This window comes from Macrobrachium nipponense, chromosome 24 (genome assembly GCF_015104395.2).
Source record: "Macrobrachium nipponense isolate FS-2020 chromosome 24, ASM1510439v2, whole genome shotgun sequence".
Classification (NCBI taxonomy): domain Eukaryota; kingdom Metazoa; phylum Arthropoda; class Malacostraca; order Decapoda; family Palaemonidae; genus Macrobrachium; species Macrobrachium nipponense.
The window spans coordinates 18100218-18121562 of NC_061091.1; the positions used below are offsets into that span (position 1 = coordinate 18100218).

The 21345-nt window shown below is 39.0% G+C and overlaps 1 protein-coding gene across 1 annotated transcript in view; it reads right to left on the reverse strand.

Moving 5' to 3' along the window:
* Positions 1-21345, reverse strand: part of LOC135205492 (ubiquitin carboxyl-terminal hydrolase 32-like) — a gene marked incomplete in the record, with an annotated part of 352787 nt that overhangs the window by 80142 nt on the left and 251300 nt on the right. Inside the window, 10 exon segments of the mRNA XM_064236209.1 lie at positions 2539-2766; positions 4555-4734; positions 5738-5945; positions 11279-11370; positions 12814-12912; positions 13359-13517; positions 14569-14687; positions 16582-16765; positions 17126-17277; positions 21004-21178. Of these exon segments, the coding sequence (XP_064092279.1) occupies positions 2539-2766; positions 4555-4734; positions 5738-5945; positions 11279-11370; positions 12814-12912; positions 13359-13517; positions 14569-14687; positions 16582-16765; positions 17126-17277; positions 21004-21178 (1596 nt within the window).

A 21345-nucleotide genomic window follows, 5' to 3' on the forward strand; every position in this document is an offset into this window, starting at 1 on the left:
GACTGAAAACTTTTAGAAACCTCCACTTCCGGACGAGGGAAACCGGATGACCGGGAAATCATTTGTCCCGAAGAGATGGAAATAACGAGGCAAACCAGAAGGGGGTACCTGAGGACAGACTGATGAAGCAGCCGAAGTATGACCCAAAAAGGGAGGGTGAGAGGGGGTTTGAGAAGAGGATTTGGGTGGCAAGGAATAAACACACACACTAAGGACAGACGGAAATGAGGAAGTTAAAGACATTGAAGTCGAAGACGAAGCCATTCTTTTAGAGGACACAAAATTTATAGAATCTCCTCTCCCCTGACAATTCTGATACATGTTGCTTGAAAACTCAGGGAAATTCCTGATAACATCATCCTGAATATTGGGAAACCCCAAGTGAAAATGCTGTCTAACCAACACCCTATAACCTTGTGATAATATATTTGCATTATATTCTGCCAGATTAAGACAGATCCTCAAGCGAACAACCACCAGACTCTGAATCTGCATTTGATCCAGGGGGAAAGGAAACCTTCGAAGACGAAGGGGTGGAATCACTACACTCCCCAACAGGCACTGCTTCAACCATTGAATTACCTGATGACTTAGGAGCCTTGTCCCTAGGAAAACTCGAGGACAGAAACAAAATTTCCGCAGGATCTACTAGGGACGCCATCCTGCCTGAAAAAGCAACCGAATCTGAACCCGAAGGCAACTGCTCCTGCAACTTCTCATCCTGAATACCTAATTTAGGATCCTTAACAGTCGCAGTCTCTTCTATTGTTAAATCACTTTTTGTACTTACACCTTGAAAGGAAAAGGGGGATTCTGCTGCTGACACTGCCTGCTCCGCACAGAGGGGTCCAGTAGATCCTACTGTCAAGGCTTGCAGTTCTCCACGACCCCCGGCAAATATTTGGGCTGGTTCTGGAATAGCAGGGAAGCTGAAAAAGAATGGTTAGAACCTACCATCCTATTACTATCATTCCTATCTTCACTCAACCCAGCTATTAGGTTAGTAAAAAGGTTAGTCATGCACGATGACAACCTATCCTCCAATTTTCTAAATAACACTGATTCTAGATTTTCCTCATCTACCTTCCTAGGTTCCGGCATTAACCTATGCTTGTTTTTAGAAGCTAGTGCCTTCCTGTGCTTTAAGTAAATCTCCATTTGGTCTACTAACCACTCCTTACACTCTTCGCATCTCTGCTTAATACCACACTGTACCTCCCTACAGCTAATACAAGAATGTCTATCATGCTTGAGTGTATTCATCCACTTCTTGCAGACAGTACAGGACCAGCGAGTTCCCACATCGCCACTGCTGGACTGTTCCTAGAACAAGGTGGATGAGGCGGTCTTCGAAGGCACAGATGAGGGTGATTCCTTCTGGGATGTGTCCATATTTATACGCAGAGTCCAACAACGTCCTCAATAAGGCCAAATTCCAAAGAGTGATCCAAAGCGTGATCCAAATCATAATCAAAGTCCTCAACAAGTAAATACATGTGAAATCTTTGAGGGTCAGGCTACCAGACCAAACAATTCGCTTGAGCAAGGATATGTCCTGTCACTCAAGTGAACAAGAAGCAATTGGAGGGGGAGCGCTCTGCCAGCTGGTTCCGGCGGCAGCTTTGCCAATGGTAGTATAGGTAACTCAGTAGACATTGTTTACCTGCAGCATTAGTAACGCTGGGAGTTAAAATTACCCAAATTTACCCAAATTATGGGTAAGTCTGTGGGGATATAGTACGGGCTGGTCAGTGACCAGGGCTAATTTAAGTGTTCAGGGAGTGTATTGCAATAATTACGTTTTTGGTGGCAGAGCTAGATCACTTCATGAAGAACATCTCTAGGACTTTCGAATTCCTGTTTTTTGGACTGGACATTGGGGTGCTGGCCTAAAAAACTACGGATTACACAGACCTGTCAGAGGAGTTGTCATTGGACTGTCCCCTACAATTAGAGCAAATTGTATGAGCCATAAGAATCTTTAGTCATTCTAGTTTTACCTCATACTAGGCATTACATACTAGTGTCTGACATGATAAACTAGTCAAAATTGAGAATCACATATCAATCTAAGGTATTCAAAATAGATATACGGCTACCAAAAGAAAAAATCAAGTACGTCACCAAACAAAGGCACCTAGGAACCATCAGGTAATCAAATCCAAAAATTAGCTGCTTAGAACAGCTGATGTTCAGTCGTTGACCGGCAGAAACAAATGGACCTATTCAGCTGTGTTGTACCCATCCTTCCCAAAAGTGAGCGGGGCAGTGTCACCTCAACAAATACCAAAGTAGTGCTATAGTGATTTTCAAATTTTAGCTGCCATGCAAGTTTGAAACTACATATGGCCATGTAATTACTTGGTAAGTTTCTTATATAAAAACAGTTTGGTGCTCAATTCGGAGGCAAAAACACTCAAATGGATATTTCCATTTTGCATCAACATATCCGTTAATTGTGATATACCACAGTCCGTTTTCTTGGTGAGCTACTGTATTTTTATCAAGGAAAAATATATACTCGATATATATACATACTTTGTTTTCCGGCACCATTTCCAAAAAAATGTTGTCCCGATCCTGGAGGCTTGCAAAGTATGCTGCAGGATCCACGCCCTCAAGTTCAGCTTTGTGAAGAAGTATGGTTTGGCGGGGAACAGACGCAAGGTACTCCATTGGATCAAAGTCTCTCAACGGGAAATCAACAATCTTCTGGCTCTTCACCCATTTATTGCCCACAAATTGAAACCGTTTCAAATGAACAATCTGTGCGAAGAATATATAAAAATAAAATTCTTACTTATAATAAAAATACAAAAAATGGAGTGTAAAACAGAAAATGATAAATTTATAAATACTGTTGAGCCATTTTCTATAAAACTCTACATTTAAACTGTTTAACATAATAACTACAGCTGCATTTATTAAACAACCCCTTCCTCCATCACATCATTACCCTCAGCATGGGTACTAATTACGTACAGTGTACATTGCATGGCATACTGAAGCAGGTCTCAGCAGCACTCTTCTGCCTTTTGCCTTTCCATCCATTCTTTTTTGTTTATTGCCAACAAGCAGCCCAACTCTAAATGTTATCTTGCTCCAAGTGCCCCAATGATCTAGTTCTAAATTACAAATCTTCTCTATGACTCTGATCACAAAGCATGATTTACAAATGAAGTAAAACCTTCATGTTTATTCATGTCTTAGTAGTATTACATCTTACAAAGCTATCATATTACAGCATTTCAAACACATTAATCACCAAAAGTACTACAATATCTCAGTATTTGCTAAATGCATAAAAGAAAATCAATAAAATCTCAGATTCTCTGATAATTCAAGCTAAAGTGATCCCTACACAGCTAGGTTGTTATAAAAAAATAATCACTGAAAAGCTTAAAACATTGAATGTCATATAGTACAGTCAAACCTCGGTTTTTGTACACCTCTCTTTTCATACGTGTTGGTTTTTGAAGCCTTTTTCTACATCATTTTGTCTCAGTTATTGTATGTTTCCTTGATTTTTGTACACTTGGAAACACTCCATCTGGGGAGTCACACGTAGAGCGCCCAAACAAAGCATCACATCTTTTGTGACCCATTCTGCTTTTTTTGTGCTGGTTGTTTTTGAGCTTTTTTATTTGAGTGCAACTACTAAATAAGCCATCATGGGGCCAAAGACAGTTCCAAGTGCTAGCCCTTCAGTAAAAAAAAAAAGGTGAGAAACACTATAGAATTTAATAAAGAACTAGTAGCAAAGTGTTGGAGGAAGTTGCATGCCCATCTCAGTGAGACAGTGCCTACAAAAAGCGCTGCTGTTAGTGAATTTAAGGCCAGCAGAGGCCGGTTTGAGAAATTCAGAAAACGAATGGGCATACATAATGTGCCTAATTCAGGGATTGAGGACATGTTTGCAAAGTGGAATGATGTAAACAATTTTGTGGAGAATTATCATCCAAACAAAGAAGTTGTAATCCATGTCTCAAACATGTTTAATGACAATGCCATGTTTAACTTTAGGCAAATTTTAAAGAAACAAATGTCTCTAGACAGTTTTGTGGCACAACAGAGGTCCAGTAACTCTCAAGCTGGTCCTAGTGCCAGTAAAAATGAAGGGGGGATGCAACCTCAGATTGTGCCAGTAAAAAAATTAAGAGAAGTAACCCCATAGGTTCTTGATACCTGAAGTCCTTCATGAGGGAGTCTCCCCTTCCAAACAATAACCACTCATCCTCCCTCCTCTCTGTCTTCCATATGCTAACAAGTGTTTTCCATAAGGGTAAGTGATGTTAACTGTTCATTTATTCATTTCATTAGTCATTTATATTTATTTTTCAATGTTTTCTGTATGTAAAACTGTGTTTATTCCCTATAAAATTTATTTTTTGTTAATAATTTTGGGGGTCTGGAATGTATTAATCGTATTTACATTATTCCTTATGGGAATTATTGCTTCGGTTTTCATACTTTTCGGATTTCGTGGGAGGTTCCAGAATGAACTATGTACAAAAACCGAGGTTCTACTTTTGATCAAAGCAATGCTGGACTTACCAAAATTGGAGGTAGTCTCCAAATTTGTAGTTTTTTTGCTGCTTGCTGAAGCTTTTTACACCTATCACAAGAATACTCCAATGTCTCTTCTGAACAAAATGCTTCTAAACAATCTGATAATGCAATCGGTTCCACATGCTTGCGTCTCATCTCGTCCACACTGGTGTGGTCTAAGAAGACCTGTTGAAGATAATGTGACACAATAAGATAAATTGCAAAATTCCCACTATCACAATAAATATTACGTACTGTAAATTTATACCATAAGCCAATGATTAATGATCCTTTCAGAAGTTGCAATTTTAGTGTTGATAAACAATTTGAAAGTGAATTAATTGCTAATCCACACATTTTGGCAGATTAAGCAACTATATCAGGTTAGGTTAGAACTATTTACATAAGTTGCCAAAACCAAGCCACATAGATCACATACATTTATTATGTGATTAGCTAAGCTATTATGTTAGGAAACTGGCCCTCCAAATAAAATTATTTTAATACCACAAAAAGAAAAATAGACATTACATAAGCTTAAAACACCGAGGACCCAAAATCTCTCAAACTAACATATAAAACTGAAGTCTACATCCCTTGGTCACCAGCCATTGAAGAGGAGAGAAGCTCTGCTTTGAAAATGGCATATACAAAACCCTAAAGTATGATAGAATAAGTGATATACTAGTCACGGATCATGAAAGTGCTTTTTAGTGAAACCAATCAACCTGGCTAAATTCTGATACAGTGATGGGGTATGACTTAAAATTGAGCTCTGATAGTACCAAACAAGAATTCCTAAGTTTCTGAATTCAGAGTTTTACAAAATACAGACTATTAGATATCAAGTGAAACCTTTAAAATTCCTCAACCTTCAGCTGGAACAAATATTTGAATGCAGCTCTGAAACTGTAAAAGGAATAGTATAAGAGTGACCTTGGAATGTTTCAGAACTTCAACAGAGACAATTATCTGATTAAAACTCAAACTGTAACAGCACTGGAATAAGGGAGAACTTAGTAATGTTTCAGAACTTCAACTGAACAAATATGTATTTTGACTGCAGTAATGAAACTGTAACAGTACTTGAATAAGGAAGAACTAGTAATGTTTCAGGACTTCAACTGACACAAAAATTTCATTGCAGCTCTGAAACTGTAACAGCACTGGTATAAACATTGAGGCTAACCCTTTCCAAAGCTGACTGATAACGAAGATGAAGAGCAGTGGGATCCCAATCTATGGCCAAAAATGCAGCATTCATCAAGAAAACGTCATCATCACAAGGTAACTGACATCCACGGCAAAATCTGTACCAAGGGCACCAAGCACACAACAGTCCTTCTCTCTCCACGACACGCAATACAAATGGGAATTCATAGCCAAGACTATCATCACTGTAAAATGAAAACAGAGCATTAGTGAAACAAAACAAAAATAATAATACAGCAAAGAAGTATATCTGCTCAGTTACCAAAGATATCATAAGCATACCCAAGAGCTTTCTTTAGTATTTACAATACAGGGAACCTCAGAATTTTGTAATTTTTTATTTTCAAAATTCCCTTAATATGGAGGAAATAGAAAATCATGTATGAGATGAGTCTGAAATATAAAATATTTGCCTCATTAAAAACAAAACAATAATCTATCCAACAACTTTAAAGACCCAAAAGAGCTTAAAGTCGATGGATTATAGATGCCTTAAAAACCTAAAGAGGGCTCTTAAAATCATGTTTACTCAAAAACATACACATTCTTTATTAACCATACAAGTGAGACAAAATCTCAAATATTTCTTGGGAAAAGTAACTGGCCAACTTTGCTTTATTTCACTCAGGGGAATTAATTAGCTGCCACTTGCATAAATAATTAAAATAACTGCTCTTACAATTCTATATATCTTTCAATTTCACTACTTGTGACAAAACATAGCTAACCATACTGAAAATTCACCATCTATAAACATAAAAGGCAATTTCTGTCTGGTTGTTTGTTTGCTATGCATGCCCAGACTATGAAAGCTAGGGCTACCAAATTTTTACCACAGACTCACCTTCCCTAAGGAAGGTTTTAGTCAAAATCTAAAATTCAAGAGCCATTTCTAAAGGGGTCATAGCTCCTCTTTTTCATACCCCTCATTTTTTACAACTTTTGGAGTTGACAGCTACGGCTACCAAATTTATACTATAGAGTCACCTTCCCCCACTGAAGGTTTTAGTCAAAATCTAATATTCAAGAGCCATTTCTAAGAGGGTCTTTAGTAGAGTTTTCATTTGATCTTCTTTACTTCTTTATTTGGTTTGGTTTATTTTATATCCTTTATCATTTCTTGCTTAATTATTATTATTTGTTTGAGTCTCTCAGGAGTGTTTAAATGAGACGCAGTGTAAGTTTCTTCCCTTCATTCACACTAGAATGATATAGTCAGTTACAAGTTCAACAATGAAAGACTATGAATCAATTTGAAGTTCTGTTGACAGCAACTGATCTAGCTCTGGGTAGCTGACCTACTTTTGTCACGGCTGTGCGGCGGTCCTTTCTTTTTCCAACTGGTGCTCTCCTTCGCAGGGATAAGCTTTTTTGTCCCGCCTGTTGGTCATTCATATTGGTTGTAGATTATCTAACGCCATCCTTAGGTGTGATGGACTGACTCAATTCCTTCCCTTGTGGGTGAAACTACTAATGACATCACCGGAACTGTCGAATTTCCAGCGAGTGTAAAGGTCATGACACAGGTGAAGATTTTTATAGGAGGGGTTATTTTAAAACTTTGCATGTGTTATGGCTACTGTTCAAGACTCTTCCTATGACTAATTCTCTCTCTCTCTCTCTCTCTCTCTCTCTCTCTCTCTCTCTCTCTCTCTCTCTCTCTCTCTCTCTCTCTCTCTCTCTCTGCCTTGTTTCTCTCTCTCTTTTACAGTGGTACCTCGAGATACGAGTTTAATTCGTTCCAGAACCGAGCTCGTAAGTCAATCGGCTCGTATCTCAAACGAATTTCTCCCATTTAAAATAACTGAATTCAATTTAATTCGTTCCGGACCTATGAAAAATCCCCAAACCATTGTAAATTATGAATAAAGATATGTTTTTAAATAACAAATAAACATGTCTAATTTAGCATAATAGTCTTACTTTGGAGACAGACGAGTGCGGCTAACGAAGGTGAACGGCAAGGAGGAGGGAGGGAGGAAGGGATGTAGGCACTCTAGACACGTACGTAAACGGCACTTTTTTAGAACTTAAAACTATTTTTGTAACTTTAAAACTAAAACTACACTTTCCTTATTTCAAATGAAAGAAAAAACTTAAAACATTGCACTTAACTTTAAACTTAAACTAAGTTTAACATTTACGTAAATTTAATTATCACTTGTTTTTGCCTTCTTGGCTGCACTTTCTGTACTTTCACTCGCAGCTCTTTTCAATAAAAATGTATCCAAAGAACTTTGCTTTTGCCTGCCTTTCAAAATGCTTCGAAAATGTGACAAACAAGTGTCATTAAAAAGCGCTGAAGCAAGACCAGTTGCCACTTTTTCTGGGTGTTTCTTTTCAATGAAATTTGACAGCTTTTCCCACATTGCCAGCATGTCTTTAATTTCACCTGTAGAAATCACTTCCTCCGGCTCTTCCTCCTCCTCACTCGTGTTAATCTCTTCCAGAACCTTCATGTGTTGCATCATCTGCAGCTCCTTCAACTCCTCAGTTGAGAGTTCCTCCTCATGTTCTTCGACGAGTTCGTTGACGTCACCCTCATCTACCTCCAGACCCATCGACTTTCCGAGAGATACAATCTCCTCCAACTCTTCTTGCTCGGTCTCGGGCTCAAACCCTTCGAAATCTCTTTCTGCAACAGCACCAGGCCATACCTTTTTCCATGCAGAGTTCAACGTTTGTCTTGTTACCCCTTGCCATGCCAAGTCAATGATACGTAGACAGATCACGATGTTGTAGTGATCTTTCCAAAACTCTCGAAGGGTTAGATGTGTTTTCCGTCACTTCAAAGCAGCAGCGGAACAAGTGCTTCGTGTAAGCTTTTTGAAGTTGGAAATGACCTGCTGATCCATCGGCTGTAGGATTGAAGTTGTATTGGGTGGGAAGTAGAGAACTTTGATAAACTGGAGCTCCTCAGAATATCATCTTCAAGACCAGGTGGGTGGGCTGGAGCATTATCAAGGATGAGCAATGCTTTCATCATGAGTTTATTTTCTTGCAGATACGTCTTCACTGCAGGGCCAAAGACAAGATTTACCCAGTCAGTAAAAAACTGCCGCGTAACCCATGCCCTAGCATTGGCGCGCCACATAACGTGCAATTTTTTTTTCAGTATCTTGTGCGTCTTGAAAGCTCGAGGATTTTCCGAATGATAAACTAGCAGTGGCTTCACTTTACAATCACCGCTAGCATTTGCACATAATGCAAGGGTCAGACGGTCCTTCATGGGTTTATGGCCTGGCATCATCTTCTCCTCTGCTGTGATGTAAGTCCTCCGTGGCATTTTCTTCCAAAATAGGCCCGTTTCATCGCAGTTGAACACCTGTTGCAGGATGTAGCCTTCCCTCGCAACAAGCGCAGCAAACTTTTGGATGTACGTATCGGCTGCTTTCACATCTGCACTCGCAGCTTCGCCATGCCTCACCACTGAATGGATGCCAGTTCTCTTCTTAAAATTATCAAACCAGCCATGGCTTGCCTTAAACGCTTCTTCTGATGCCTCTTTAGAAGTTGATGCTTCTTTCTTCACTAAGTCGGCATAAATACTCCGTGCCTTCTCGCATATTACCGTCTCCGTCACTGTATCTCCTGCCAACTCCTTCTCTTTCACCCGCACGAGCAGAAGCTTCTCCATTTCCTCGTGGACATTTGTCCTTAATTGGGAAAGAATTGTGGTTCCTTTTGCTGGTGTAGCACTCTTGATGGCATCCTTCTGCTTCAATATCGTACAAATTGTCGATGTACTACGGTCATAGATCTTTGCGAGTTCAATCACTCGTGCGCCACGCTCATGTTTTTCTATTATTTCTTGCTTTAGTTCTATCGACATCATCCTCTTCTTCCTGTCACCATTGTCCTTAGCACTCACTTTCTTCGGCCCCATGATAATACACAAAAAAGTTCAGTAATCACGCAAAAATCAAGCAAAAAAGAGTACAGCGCACAAGATACACTTTGATTCAAGCGGGTAACACGTGCGAGTGAGCGAGAGATGCTCTCGGATGATGCTCGACCCTGCGCGCCAACTAGCGGGACGCTCCGGAAACACGGCTCGTATCTTGAACGAAAATATGGCCCGAGCTCCGGCTTGTATCTCAAAAAACTCGTATGTTAGGCTGCTCGTATCTCGAGGTACCACTGTATATTTACGGTATTCCTTACTGACATTCTCCTAGCTATCATTACACAAACCCCTCTTTTTCATACCCCCTAACTTTTTTACAACTTTTGGAGTTGACAGCTACAACTACCAAATTTTTTACCATAGACTTCCCTTTCCCCCAAAGAAGGTTTTAGTCGAAATCCAAAATTCAAAGGCCATTTCTGAGGGGTTATAACCACTGTTTCATACCCCCTAATTTTTTACAACTTTTGGAGTTGACAGCTGGGGCTAGAAATATTTATCATACATCCCCTCTCCCCAAGGAAGGTTTTTAGTCAAAACCCAAAATTCGAGGGCTGTTTCTAAGGGGGGATCATAACCCCTCTTGTTCATCTGTCATTTTTTACAACTTTTGGAGTTGACAGCTACAGCTAAAAATTTTTTTACCTTAGACTCTGCTGCCCCCCGCTTTACCATGAAGGTTTTAGTCAAAATCCAAAATTTGAGGGCCATTTCTAAGGGGGGTCATAACCCCTCTTTTTCATACCCTCTCATATTTTTTTACAACTTATAGAAGTGTTTCTATAAGTACAAAAAGGCTCCCCACAATATGTGGGCCATAAGAAACCCTCTTTAGTTAGGGGGCTGCCCATCCTGGGAATGGGGTCACAAGGGTTTCTCACAATATTAGGGGGCAGGAGGCCTACGCCCTTTGACTTACCGACCAGGGGATAAGGGGGCCGTAGCCTCCTACCTCAACCTTGACAGCAGGGGAGGTGCAAGCGCCCCCCTTTGGGAATTAGGGCCCAAAGGGTCAAAGATGGGCCTACTGGATTCAAATTTGGTACCGTGAGTTAACATAAATAACTACAATTGCATTTAACATCAGCTATAAGCTGTGTTTTATTAAGGGCCGTTTAAAGGGGCCTTCATGATGAAAATCTTTCCAAAGCAACCTGTTGCAACATCTATGTGCCTACTGTTGGCTGGTGGTGCACGACTGAGCTGGTCAAAATGATTGGTTATCAATGTAAGGATAATTTACGAGATATTACCTCAGTGAATAGTCAATCTGAAAACAAATTATTCTCAAAGCATTATTAATATTCATGAACTAAAAATTCATCTATCTTGATTATGACTATGCAATAATGGGATTTGCACCCTGCAAATAGGTGAAATTATCATGGATCATTCATAATACAGAGGGATACCCACTCCTTGCAAATCACTGATAACTTCCCTACAAGTTTTCTCTTTATTGGATCTAAATTCCCCCCATTTATTCTGATTACTTCTGCACTTACACACTCACTGCCTTAGTTCCCATCTGATCCACATCCTTATCTTTCCCTTTATGCACGGATTAACTTCCTCCAAAATGAAATTCAAAATGTAAACGACAGTTCTTACCAGTCATGAGCATGATTTGGTCCAGCGGCTTCAGATGGGGGTAAAGGTGACACTAATCTAGAAACTTGCAGCCATACACCCTGATATAGGTCCTGCAAAATATAATTCACATTTCTGAATACTGATCAATTCTTCTCTCCTGTAGTTGAAAGAGAGAGAAAAAAAATCTATGGTAAATGTACCATGCACAAAGTTCACAGACAGATGTATATAAATAATTGCTAACTAAATATCTATTTCTTCCATGTACAGTGGACGCCCTGTAATTGCGGGGGTTGGATACCACAACCACCCGTGAATACTGAAAATCCACGATATATTTTAACCCCTCTAAAAATGCTTATACCTGTGTATTTGAACAGCTGAAACACCAAATACCCCTAAAAATGTTAAAACTGCCTATTTTTATGTTCTTTTTGTGACTAGTAAATACATTTTTAATGACAAAAAATGTATTTAGTCACAAAAATAACATCAAACTACAGTATTCAGTGAATTTTTTTCTATGAAAAAGTCAGCAAATTGCCAATTTTCAGAGATATATTGAAAAAATGCTTCACAGAAAAATCCGCGAATAACTGAATCCACAATGACCAAACGGTGAATAAGCGGGGGTCCGCTGCGCCAAGACTTAGTAATTTGTCAAAATCAGGTTATAAACAGACTATAAGTTCTTAAGACTAAATTAGAAGCAGATCCATGTATCCAAGCCCATAACCTATTACATGTATTAGTAGAAACATTACCTTGAGTAAATACTGAAAATCCGCAATATATTTTAATCCCTCTAAAAATGCTTATACCTGTGTATTTGAATAGCTAGAACACCAAATACCCCTAAAAAGGTAAAAAACTGCCTATTTTTATGTTCTTTTTGTGACTAGTAAATACATTTTTTGTGACAAAAAATGTATTTAGTCACAAAAATAACATCAAACTACAGTATTCAGTGAATTTTTTTCTATGAAAAAGTCAGCGAATTACTGATTTTCAGAGATTTATTGAAAAAATGCTTCACAGAAAAATCCGCAAATAACTGCATCCACGACCATACGGTGAATAAGCAGGGGTCCACTGCACCAAGACTCAGCAATTTGTCAAAATCAGATTATAAACAGACTATAAGTTCTTAAGACTAAATTATAAGCAGATCCATGAATCCAAGCCCATAACCTATTACATGTATTAGTAGAAACATTACCTTGAGTAACATTAAAGTCGACCCACAGCATGTTGCTACTAAAATGCAAATGGAATATTACAGACCACAAGTGCACTTTTAAAAGCTCAGAATATTCCATTACACCATACTGGCCAACAATAACGCTCGACAGTTACAATATCATATCCAAATTATTCTTTATTTGTAGAGATATTCGAACATGAAAGCTTATCTAATTAAGTTGGGATAATAAATTATAACCACTTATTGAGCAAACTAATCCTTCTGAAGAATGATCTCTGATGCAGATTTGTAGTGAATGGACATTACAAAACTAGGATATGGGTACCAGAGGAAATCACAGGATACGCACCTGACGAGTTGTTGATGCATGGCATGGAACAACGAGGGGTAACCCAAATAAACTAGGCCTGGTTTTTTGAGATGATAAGAAGTATACCTCTTGCCGCATCTGAATCAGAATAGGTTCAGTAAGACACTGATATACAGGGACTGACCAAGTCCTGGTGAAATAACAACATTACACTATGCATAAAAAAAGAAATAGTAATTAATGCTGTACATATCTGTTGAGGCTATATTTATGCTGTTGAGCATCATGATTTATATAATGTTTAAACTGTAATGTAATGTTTAAATTATTCTTATGTAAGGTTTAAATTACCCCTTTCTCTGCTGAACTGTAAAGATGAAAACAAACTAGAATTTATTACTATTGTTAATTTAATGTTTCTCAAAAAGATTCTGAGGAGAGTCAGTGAGTTTATTTTTACATACTTAAAAAGCTTAGGTTGAAACAGCTTGAAAAAAATTAGATTTTGAGAACAAAACTTAAATAAACTTCAAAGTCCACTCTCCTTGACATGTATATTGTCTCCTGATAAATACAAAACTCACCATTTTTCTGTGGAAGGCAATAATAAATCCTTTTTGAGTATTTAAGAGATCGTTGTCATGCTGAATCGATGAAGAAGTGGAAGAAGCAGGTCCAGAGGAGTTTGACGATAGACTGCTACTACCGTCTTTCCACTGGATGGGAATACTTACAGATGATTCCTATAATATAGAAAGTGAGGAGAAAAAGGTGCTCAATGCTTGTAACACTAATAGTTAAACATATTTTCCGCATAAATTTCCAAACTATAATCAACAACAAATCTCATGGAAATTAATCAGTTATAAAAATACTGTCAGATAATTTTCAATTAAATTATTATAAGATTTTTCAGAGGGTATAATTTATAGATATACTCTAAACTTTTAAACAAGACAAATCCTTCAGGCCAGCTCTGTGGTCTGGTTAAACTAATTCATAATAATAATAATAACAATGCTGGAAACAGACCTTCTTTCAAACATGTTCTATTGAATATAATGGCAGAATATACAGAATTGATTTTATACAGAATACTTTAAATTCTTCTAATGACTTGCTTTTCTGGCACACTAGTATTTCTAAGCAGCTGTCTGATGTTCATCATGCTTTCAGTCATCAATGGAATTACGGGATTGCGTTATTAAAGACCACGGGTCAGAGACAGGCTAAGAGTCAGCAACAGGTATTCATGTGTGTTTCTAAGGTTGGAAACAGGCCATAGTCATCAGGGTTCAATCCTGAAAGAAATACAAGAAATGTGGATTGACCCCTGACAACTACGGCCTGTTCCTGACCTTCGAGACACACCTGAATACACATTGCTGACTCTTAGCCTGTCCCTGACCTGCTGTCTTTGACAACACCAGCCCAAAAGTCCCTTGATGACCAAAAGCATGATGAACATCAGTCAGTTGCTTAGAAATACTTGTGTGCCAGAGAAGCAAGTCATTAGAAGAATTGAGTGAATTTTGCATAAAATCAATTCTGTAAATTCTGCCATTATATTCAATAAAATAATATAATAATCCAATATTATTTCTGTATATGAGGGACTTCTGATCTTCTTTTACTCCTATTTTTAGTGGAAAAAAAATCTGCATATACAAAGACCGATTGTGGATTTGTGCACTAACCTCTGACTTGATAATAGCAAATAAGCAAATAAGCAATTTCTAGGCTTCTTGCACATTCAAAGAGCATGTTATAATAAAAACTCACAAATTCACTAACCTGTTGTGACTGAATTTGACTAGATACTAAACTTGACTTGCTGCTAAAGACACCAAAGCCTGGCCCCGAAATATGACTCTCATTTGTACCGGTACTCTTGGTGGGACTGCTAATTCCTTCTGTTAAAAAAAAAAAATGTATGAGTGCTCTTAAAATGAATTACCATTCCTCATGTACAGTATACAAGTTTTTCAAGTTAAACCTGGCACCTGATCAGTGTACCCTTCAGGAAAGAGCAATTAGAGCTAGATTTGTTATTCCCAATAGGGATTGGTGCAGCTCTATCAACACAGTCATAACAGTAAAACTGAGTCTTGCTGAACAAGAATCTCAGTGCACCTTATTCATATAAGCATGCAACACCTCAGTGAGTTACTCCTGGATAATCATCAATGTTAACATCTCTGCAGTCATGTGCACTGGTAAAATAAAAATTTTTAAAATTAATTTGTATTTTTCATGGCTAAGAAACCTTCGGTCTTAACAATAGGATAATCTAGTGCCAGCTGGTGCTGGTCACCAACCGAGCTTGGAACCTTGTGATGCTCCAGTCTTTCTTTAACCACCTTGAAAAGTTGACTTTCACTTTGCTCTCCTTCCTCCAAGCTGGTTTTTTACCTAAACCTGTGGTTTGATTCATGTTTATCCAGCCCAGAAGTTCCGTGGACATCAAAGTTCTTAGACGGCCTTCCATAATTCAAATGTTGACCTCCCTTTGGGTCAGATGCAAGTTGCAGTAGATGTACCTCATGCCTTTTCCTCTGCTTCGTCATCGGCTGTGTTATGTGTAATGCTGGTCAATCTTCCAAGGGGATATTGCCCCATCAGGGAGAGAGGGACCAGCTACATTTTGTTCTTTAGCATTTTACATTTGTTATATTGAAGATATTTTGAAAAAATTTGTTTTATGATATTAATTTTTTATGTGCCTTCAATTTTCTGGGAATGTGCTAATGTTTTAATCTTTCAGAATTTATGTGTTTCGGGATGTTTGAGACATTAGGGGTTCTGTTGGGCAGCCATCAACGGACCCAAGGAAAAAGTGTCCAAGGATCTGTGCAATATCCTTCAGGAAAAAGAAGTGAACGTGGTCTGTTGAAGCCAGGAACCAACATCCAAAATCCTATGAACAGATAAGTTCTTCTTAAATGCCAGAGAGGAACTCATTCCTCTGATGTCATCTGCTCTTGCCTGCACTGACTCTGTGACAAAACTAGAAGGTGAGGAATATGCCTGCTTAATCACCTCACCACTTCTAGCCTGAACAGTCTAAAGATAGGAAAAATTACCTGAAGTCAAAGAAAATTTAGCACATAATTTTTTATTATACAGTGTTTAAATCTTCAAGTCAGTGCTACCATTAGGTTCAATACTACCAACTAGTTAATCTAATGTCAGTACCATTTTGGTGCTGAGACGAGTTTCAAATTTCAACTGAAACTACCAGTACAAACAATGAAAGACCCCATAAATAAGACCATATAGGAGATGTCTTAAATCAAACCTAACACCCATAATCATCAGAATTTTCAATTTTCATCATAAACAATTAAGCCTAGGATGTTGCAATGTGCATGATCTTAGATGTACACATAGACATTCATTCAAATGCTTCCATGTCACCAAAAAAGGTGACACTAGTTATATCATACATAGCAATTATATCTGATTTTATGAATAAAATACACACACCACCAAATGCGTTTCAAACAGCCGTTTGTATAGTGAATTATTTGTAAGTTGGTTCCTGTACTCTTCTTGCCTACGTAAGTACAGTATAATATAAAATCAATACAGTATGTACTGTACATTTTTTTCATCCTAGAACACAATAGTACATAGTACATACAGTACTGTATCTACTACTAAAGAATGGGTGTGCAACAAAAAAATTTTAATGGGTGGCAAAGGGGAGCACTCTGAACATAATTTTAATTTGCAATACCATTTGTTTGCATCTCTGAATGTTTGTAAGTAGGGTGCTGTCTGAGGTGACAAAATACATCATCTTACCAGTTAAGCAAGGAGAGCTGTGGTGGGTAGAACGCTGAATATGAGTGAAGACATGACGATCTCTAGCACTACGGCTTGCTGCTCGAACCTCACTGGTGTGAGAAGAGGAGGGTGAGGGGAGCTCGTAACCAAACAGCACCGTGCCAGACACAGATCTTACCCTGCCATCATCCATATGTATACACTGGCAAAAAAAGTTGTTTTTTTTTAAGCTCTAATGAAAAATGTCAGCATTTTAAAATGCCCTAGTTCATAAATAACTTGTCTGTTCTAAAAATAATGTATCCATAATTATTTTCCAGGAAAATCTACTTAGAAAATAATAAGACTACATATATAAAGTTCAACTGCTCTTACAATCAATTCATAACAAGGTCTGTACTACAAATTGCAGCTTACTTCACACTCAAACATAACAACAACCACTAACAAATTATAAAAATTAGTTCAAAAACCACCTAAAATGAAATCTTCACTGAAATGTAAAAAAATATATATAAAATATATTTGTAACATTTTTGATAAGTAAAAAAAGAATAGCCACCTTTATCTGAGCATTTGCAAGTTCACTGAGCATTATTTGGTGTGGTGGTATGCCTGTGAGAACAAATAACTGTTGCTTCACATCCAGATATCGGCCTTCGCTGTTTAACCTCAGCCCATATTTCACAGGGACACTTCCATCAAGTTTGATGACTGAAATGACAAAATACACATGTATTATAGAAACAGAAACATCTTTTAAGTATTTGCTATCTCAAGCCAGTCTATGATTTGCCAACTTGTCCTCATGAATTTGTCCTCATATAGGCCAACAATGACAAATTTTTTAATTTTATTTTTCATAGATAACAAACCTTTGGTCTTAACAATAGGATAATGTTCTTGCACCAGCTGGAAACAGTTAAAAAACAACAAAAGATTGTAAAGCAAGGAATCTGTGGCATCCGGAAGCTGGTCAGCAACCAGGCATAGAACCTTGGGCGCATCAGTCTTTCTCCCAACCCAGAAAAACAGACAGAAGCGGCTAGAGGTGGGCAGTAAACATTAGGATCTCAGGTTTATTAGCTATGAAAAATACAAATTGATTAAAAAAAATTTTATCTGTTCATACACAGAACAAACCTTCGGTCTTAATAATATAATAGACTTATACTTGGAGGGAGGTACAAGCAGTCCCCAGTTTCAGCGGACGTGGTTAATGGTGATCCGGTTTTATGGGGCTTGTCTAGCACCATAAAATTGGCGATTTAAGGTGTGATAATGTGCCGAATTCCAGTAACTGGTGCCATAAAGCACCAATAATAGAGTTGTGACGCCATAACATAACTAACAAAGGCACCATTAAAGGGCTATCAGCGCCATATATATGACTAGATTCATTGCAATCCAGGAAGATAAAGAAAACTTTGCCTGTTCAAGCAACACACCATGCAAGCCACAGGGGTTTGTCACCACTCCTTACTCCCCTTGCCAGAGAGAGGAGTACTTGCTACTGAATAGCAGATTTGTCTATTGTTGTATAGTAACAACACAAACCCCCACCAGTATAACCACTGTACTCACCTGTATCAGACCAATTCCAGCATATGATGTATCTATTCTTTGACCCGCCCATAGGAAGAAGAAAGGACAAAAGAGAAAGAAAGAGGTCAGCCAACTCGCTCATTCTCTCTTCCACACAATCATCTTAGGTAAGACAAACTGTCCTGTCAGGGCACTGGATGAGTTACACCACTGGATCCAAGGGAAGTGTCCAAGGACCTGTGGGCAATGTCCTTACAGTAAAAGGAAGTGAACATGGATTGCTGTAGCTAAGAACCGCTCTCAAAGTCCTATGAACAGACAAGTTCTTCTTAAATGCCCAGGAGGGACTTATACCTCTGACGTCATGTGCTCTAGCCTGCACAGTCAGTGACAGAAGTAGTATGTGGGGAGTAAGCCTGTTTAATTCCCTCAAGTAGCCAGAATGAAATCGTGTTCTTGGACAATTCCCTTCTGATCCAGCTTGTGCTATCAAAACGTCTACAGCACCTAGGATTATGTAACAAGTCCTCTTTAGATGGCATCACAGTGCTCTGATGGGACAAAGCTAGAGCTCTTGTGGATCACTGTCCACAAAGTCATTCAGTGAGGGAACTGAAAATGAGGGAAAAATGTCATCATGCACTGAGGGATTCTGGGTCTTAGCCACAAATTTCGGGACAAATTTGAAGGCCATAGACCCCCAAACCCTGGTGTGTTTAACATTACAACTTAGGCCATAAAGCATCCCAACTCTTTTTGAAGTAGCCAAGACGCACAGAAAAACTGTCTTTAGAGTCAGATCCCTGTCTGATGACTGACGTAGAGGCTCGAATGGAGCTAGAGTGAGACTTCTCAGGATGAGAGAAAGACCCCACACAGGAGGCTCAAGTTCTCTTGGTGAACAGGACTGTTCGAAACTCCTGAACAAGAAGTAGATTTCCCAAGATGAAGAGATGTCCACACCTTTCAGGCACAAAACCAAGCCCAGGCTCGCTCTGTAGACTCTGACAGCTGAAACAGAAAGATCTTTCTCAACCCTGAGGAGGATCACAAAATCTGCTATCCGCTGAACAGAATCTGAGTGGAGAGAAACTCTGTCAACGACACCAATCACAGTAGACTACCCATTTCCCCTGGTAAACTGCTGATGAAGACTTCCTGAAATAACCACGCATCTGGCCCAACTTTTGAGAAAACCTCTTGCTTGGAGGAGATACTTGATAGTCTCCAGCCATGAAGAGACAGAGAGGGACTCTATTGATTGGTGAAACCTTTCCACATGAGGTTAGCAAAGTTGTTACCAAGGGGGAATTTCTCTTGGAACTTCTGACAGCGGAGACAAAGTCCAGGAACAAATCCGCTTGGGGCGAAAGAGGCGCCACCAAGGTCATCCTGAGATTTTGAGAACTCATTACTCTGTTCAGAACTAGATGGATCAGGCAGAACGGAGGGAAGGCACACACCTTTAGATTGTACCAAGGATGTTGCAAGGCATCCTTTGCTAGAGCAAGAGGATCTGGGGCCAATGAACAGTAAATCTCCAGCGTCTTGTTGAAGCAAGTGGCAAAAACCTGTCCACCACGTCCTGATGCAAAGACCACTCCGTGTCCAGAATTTGGTTCTGACAACTCAGCTTGTTGGCCACCACATTCCTCTTGCCTAGAATGTACCTGACAACGAGACTGATGACCCTCTACTCTCTCCCAGAACTCCTGCAGACCTAGGAAAGCTGCTTTCAACTCCAAAATGTTGATGTGAAGTAGCTTGTCCTTCGCACTCCAAACACCTGAGGCAGAGATCTTCCAGTTGAGAACCTTAACCGTCAAATGAGGCATCTGGAGGGGGTGAATGCAGAAGGATCCCCACCATGAGATTCTGGTCGTCCAACCACCAACAAAGGTATTTTCTCACCTCTTCTGACCGAGGAACTCTCTGTAGAGGGGAAACCCACCTTGACACCAGAATTCCTTCAGTCTCCACTGTAAAGAGCAAAGGTGAGGGTAACCATGAGGTCCCAGCTTCTCCAGAGAGGCCAAAATCCTGAGAAGGATCTGCCACTGGTGAGCTGGCTGTTCCATCTGTGACAGGAAGGAACGTGTCACCAACCTGAACTTCTCCAACCTCTGGGGAGAAGGAAAAACCCTCGACGCTGCTTTATCTATATCCATACCCAGAGAGAGAGCTCTCGGGCTGGGACCCAGGTTGGACTTTTCCAGGTTTACTACTATGCCTAAATCCCGACAAAACTGAAGGCGGCGATCCCTGTCTTGAAGGAGTTTTTCTCTGGAGCTTGCCAAGACCAGCCAAGCGTCGAGGTACCTCAATGGCAAATCCCTTGACCATGATCCCACTATGAGACTAGGGAAAAGACCCTTGTGAACACCTGGGGGGCCGTAGTCAATCCAAAGCAAAGGACCTTAAACTGGAAGACTTGCTCTCCCAGGCTGAAGTGAAGGAACTTCCTGGATGAAGGGTGGACTAGAATCTGAAAGTAAGCACCTGAAGTTCAAGGCTAATGACAGCAATTTCCAAGTGCTTATGTATATTAAACATCCTTATTCAACCAGCAAATCTTGAGTTAGAGGATTCTGGTAAACATGAGTGAAAATACCTGTAAAATGCTTAACAATCCAAGCAATATTTAAAGGTCAAAATATAAATAGATCATCCAACTAGAAAGAATACAACCATCTCTAGTACGTATAAAGAACATACATGTCCTGATTAGCAAAGAATTCCAACCTATGGCATCACAGCATTATACAAAATGTATTCATAAAAAAATTCCAAAACAATGAAAACATTCTAAATGGGTAGATACTGGCTTTTCATTTATCATAAAACTTCCACAACAAAAAATTGCATAAAAACATATCCAATTATACAGTTGCTTACCTATGACTTCTAGGTACACAAAACTTTCCATGGGTAACTGTAGTGTTAAGTAGGTGAAAGGATCAAACCGCACACTTTCATTGGCACACACTTTACAAGTAACTTTACTCTTCAGCTGTCCATGAAAGAGATCTACAATGATGGATTTGTTGCGTAGGATGTGGTTCTCCCAAGCCTGAAATGAGATAGATATTTGCAAAGCAGCTCTGAGTTTTCTACAACTTATGGAGACAATGTTAAATGTAAGGATTTATATTCATAGTAAGTGATAGTAAATTTGACATTTTTATAACAAAATAGTTTCATTTATATTTACCGAGTAATTATATTGCCTAAAGTTTC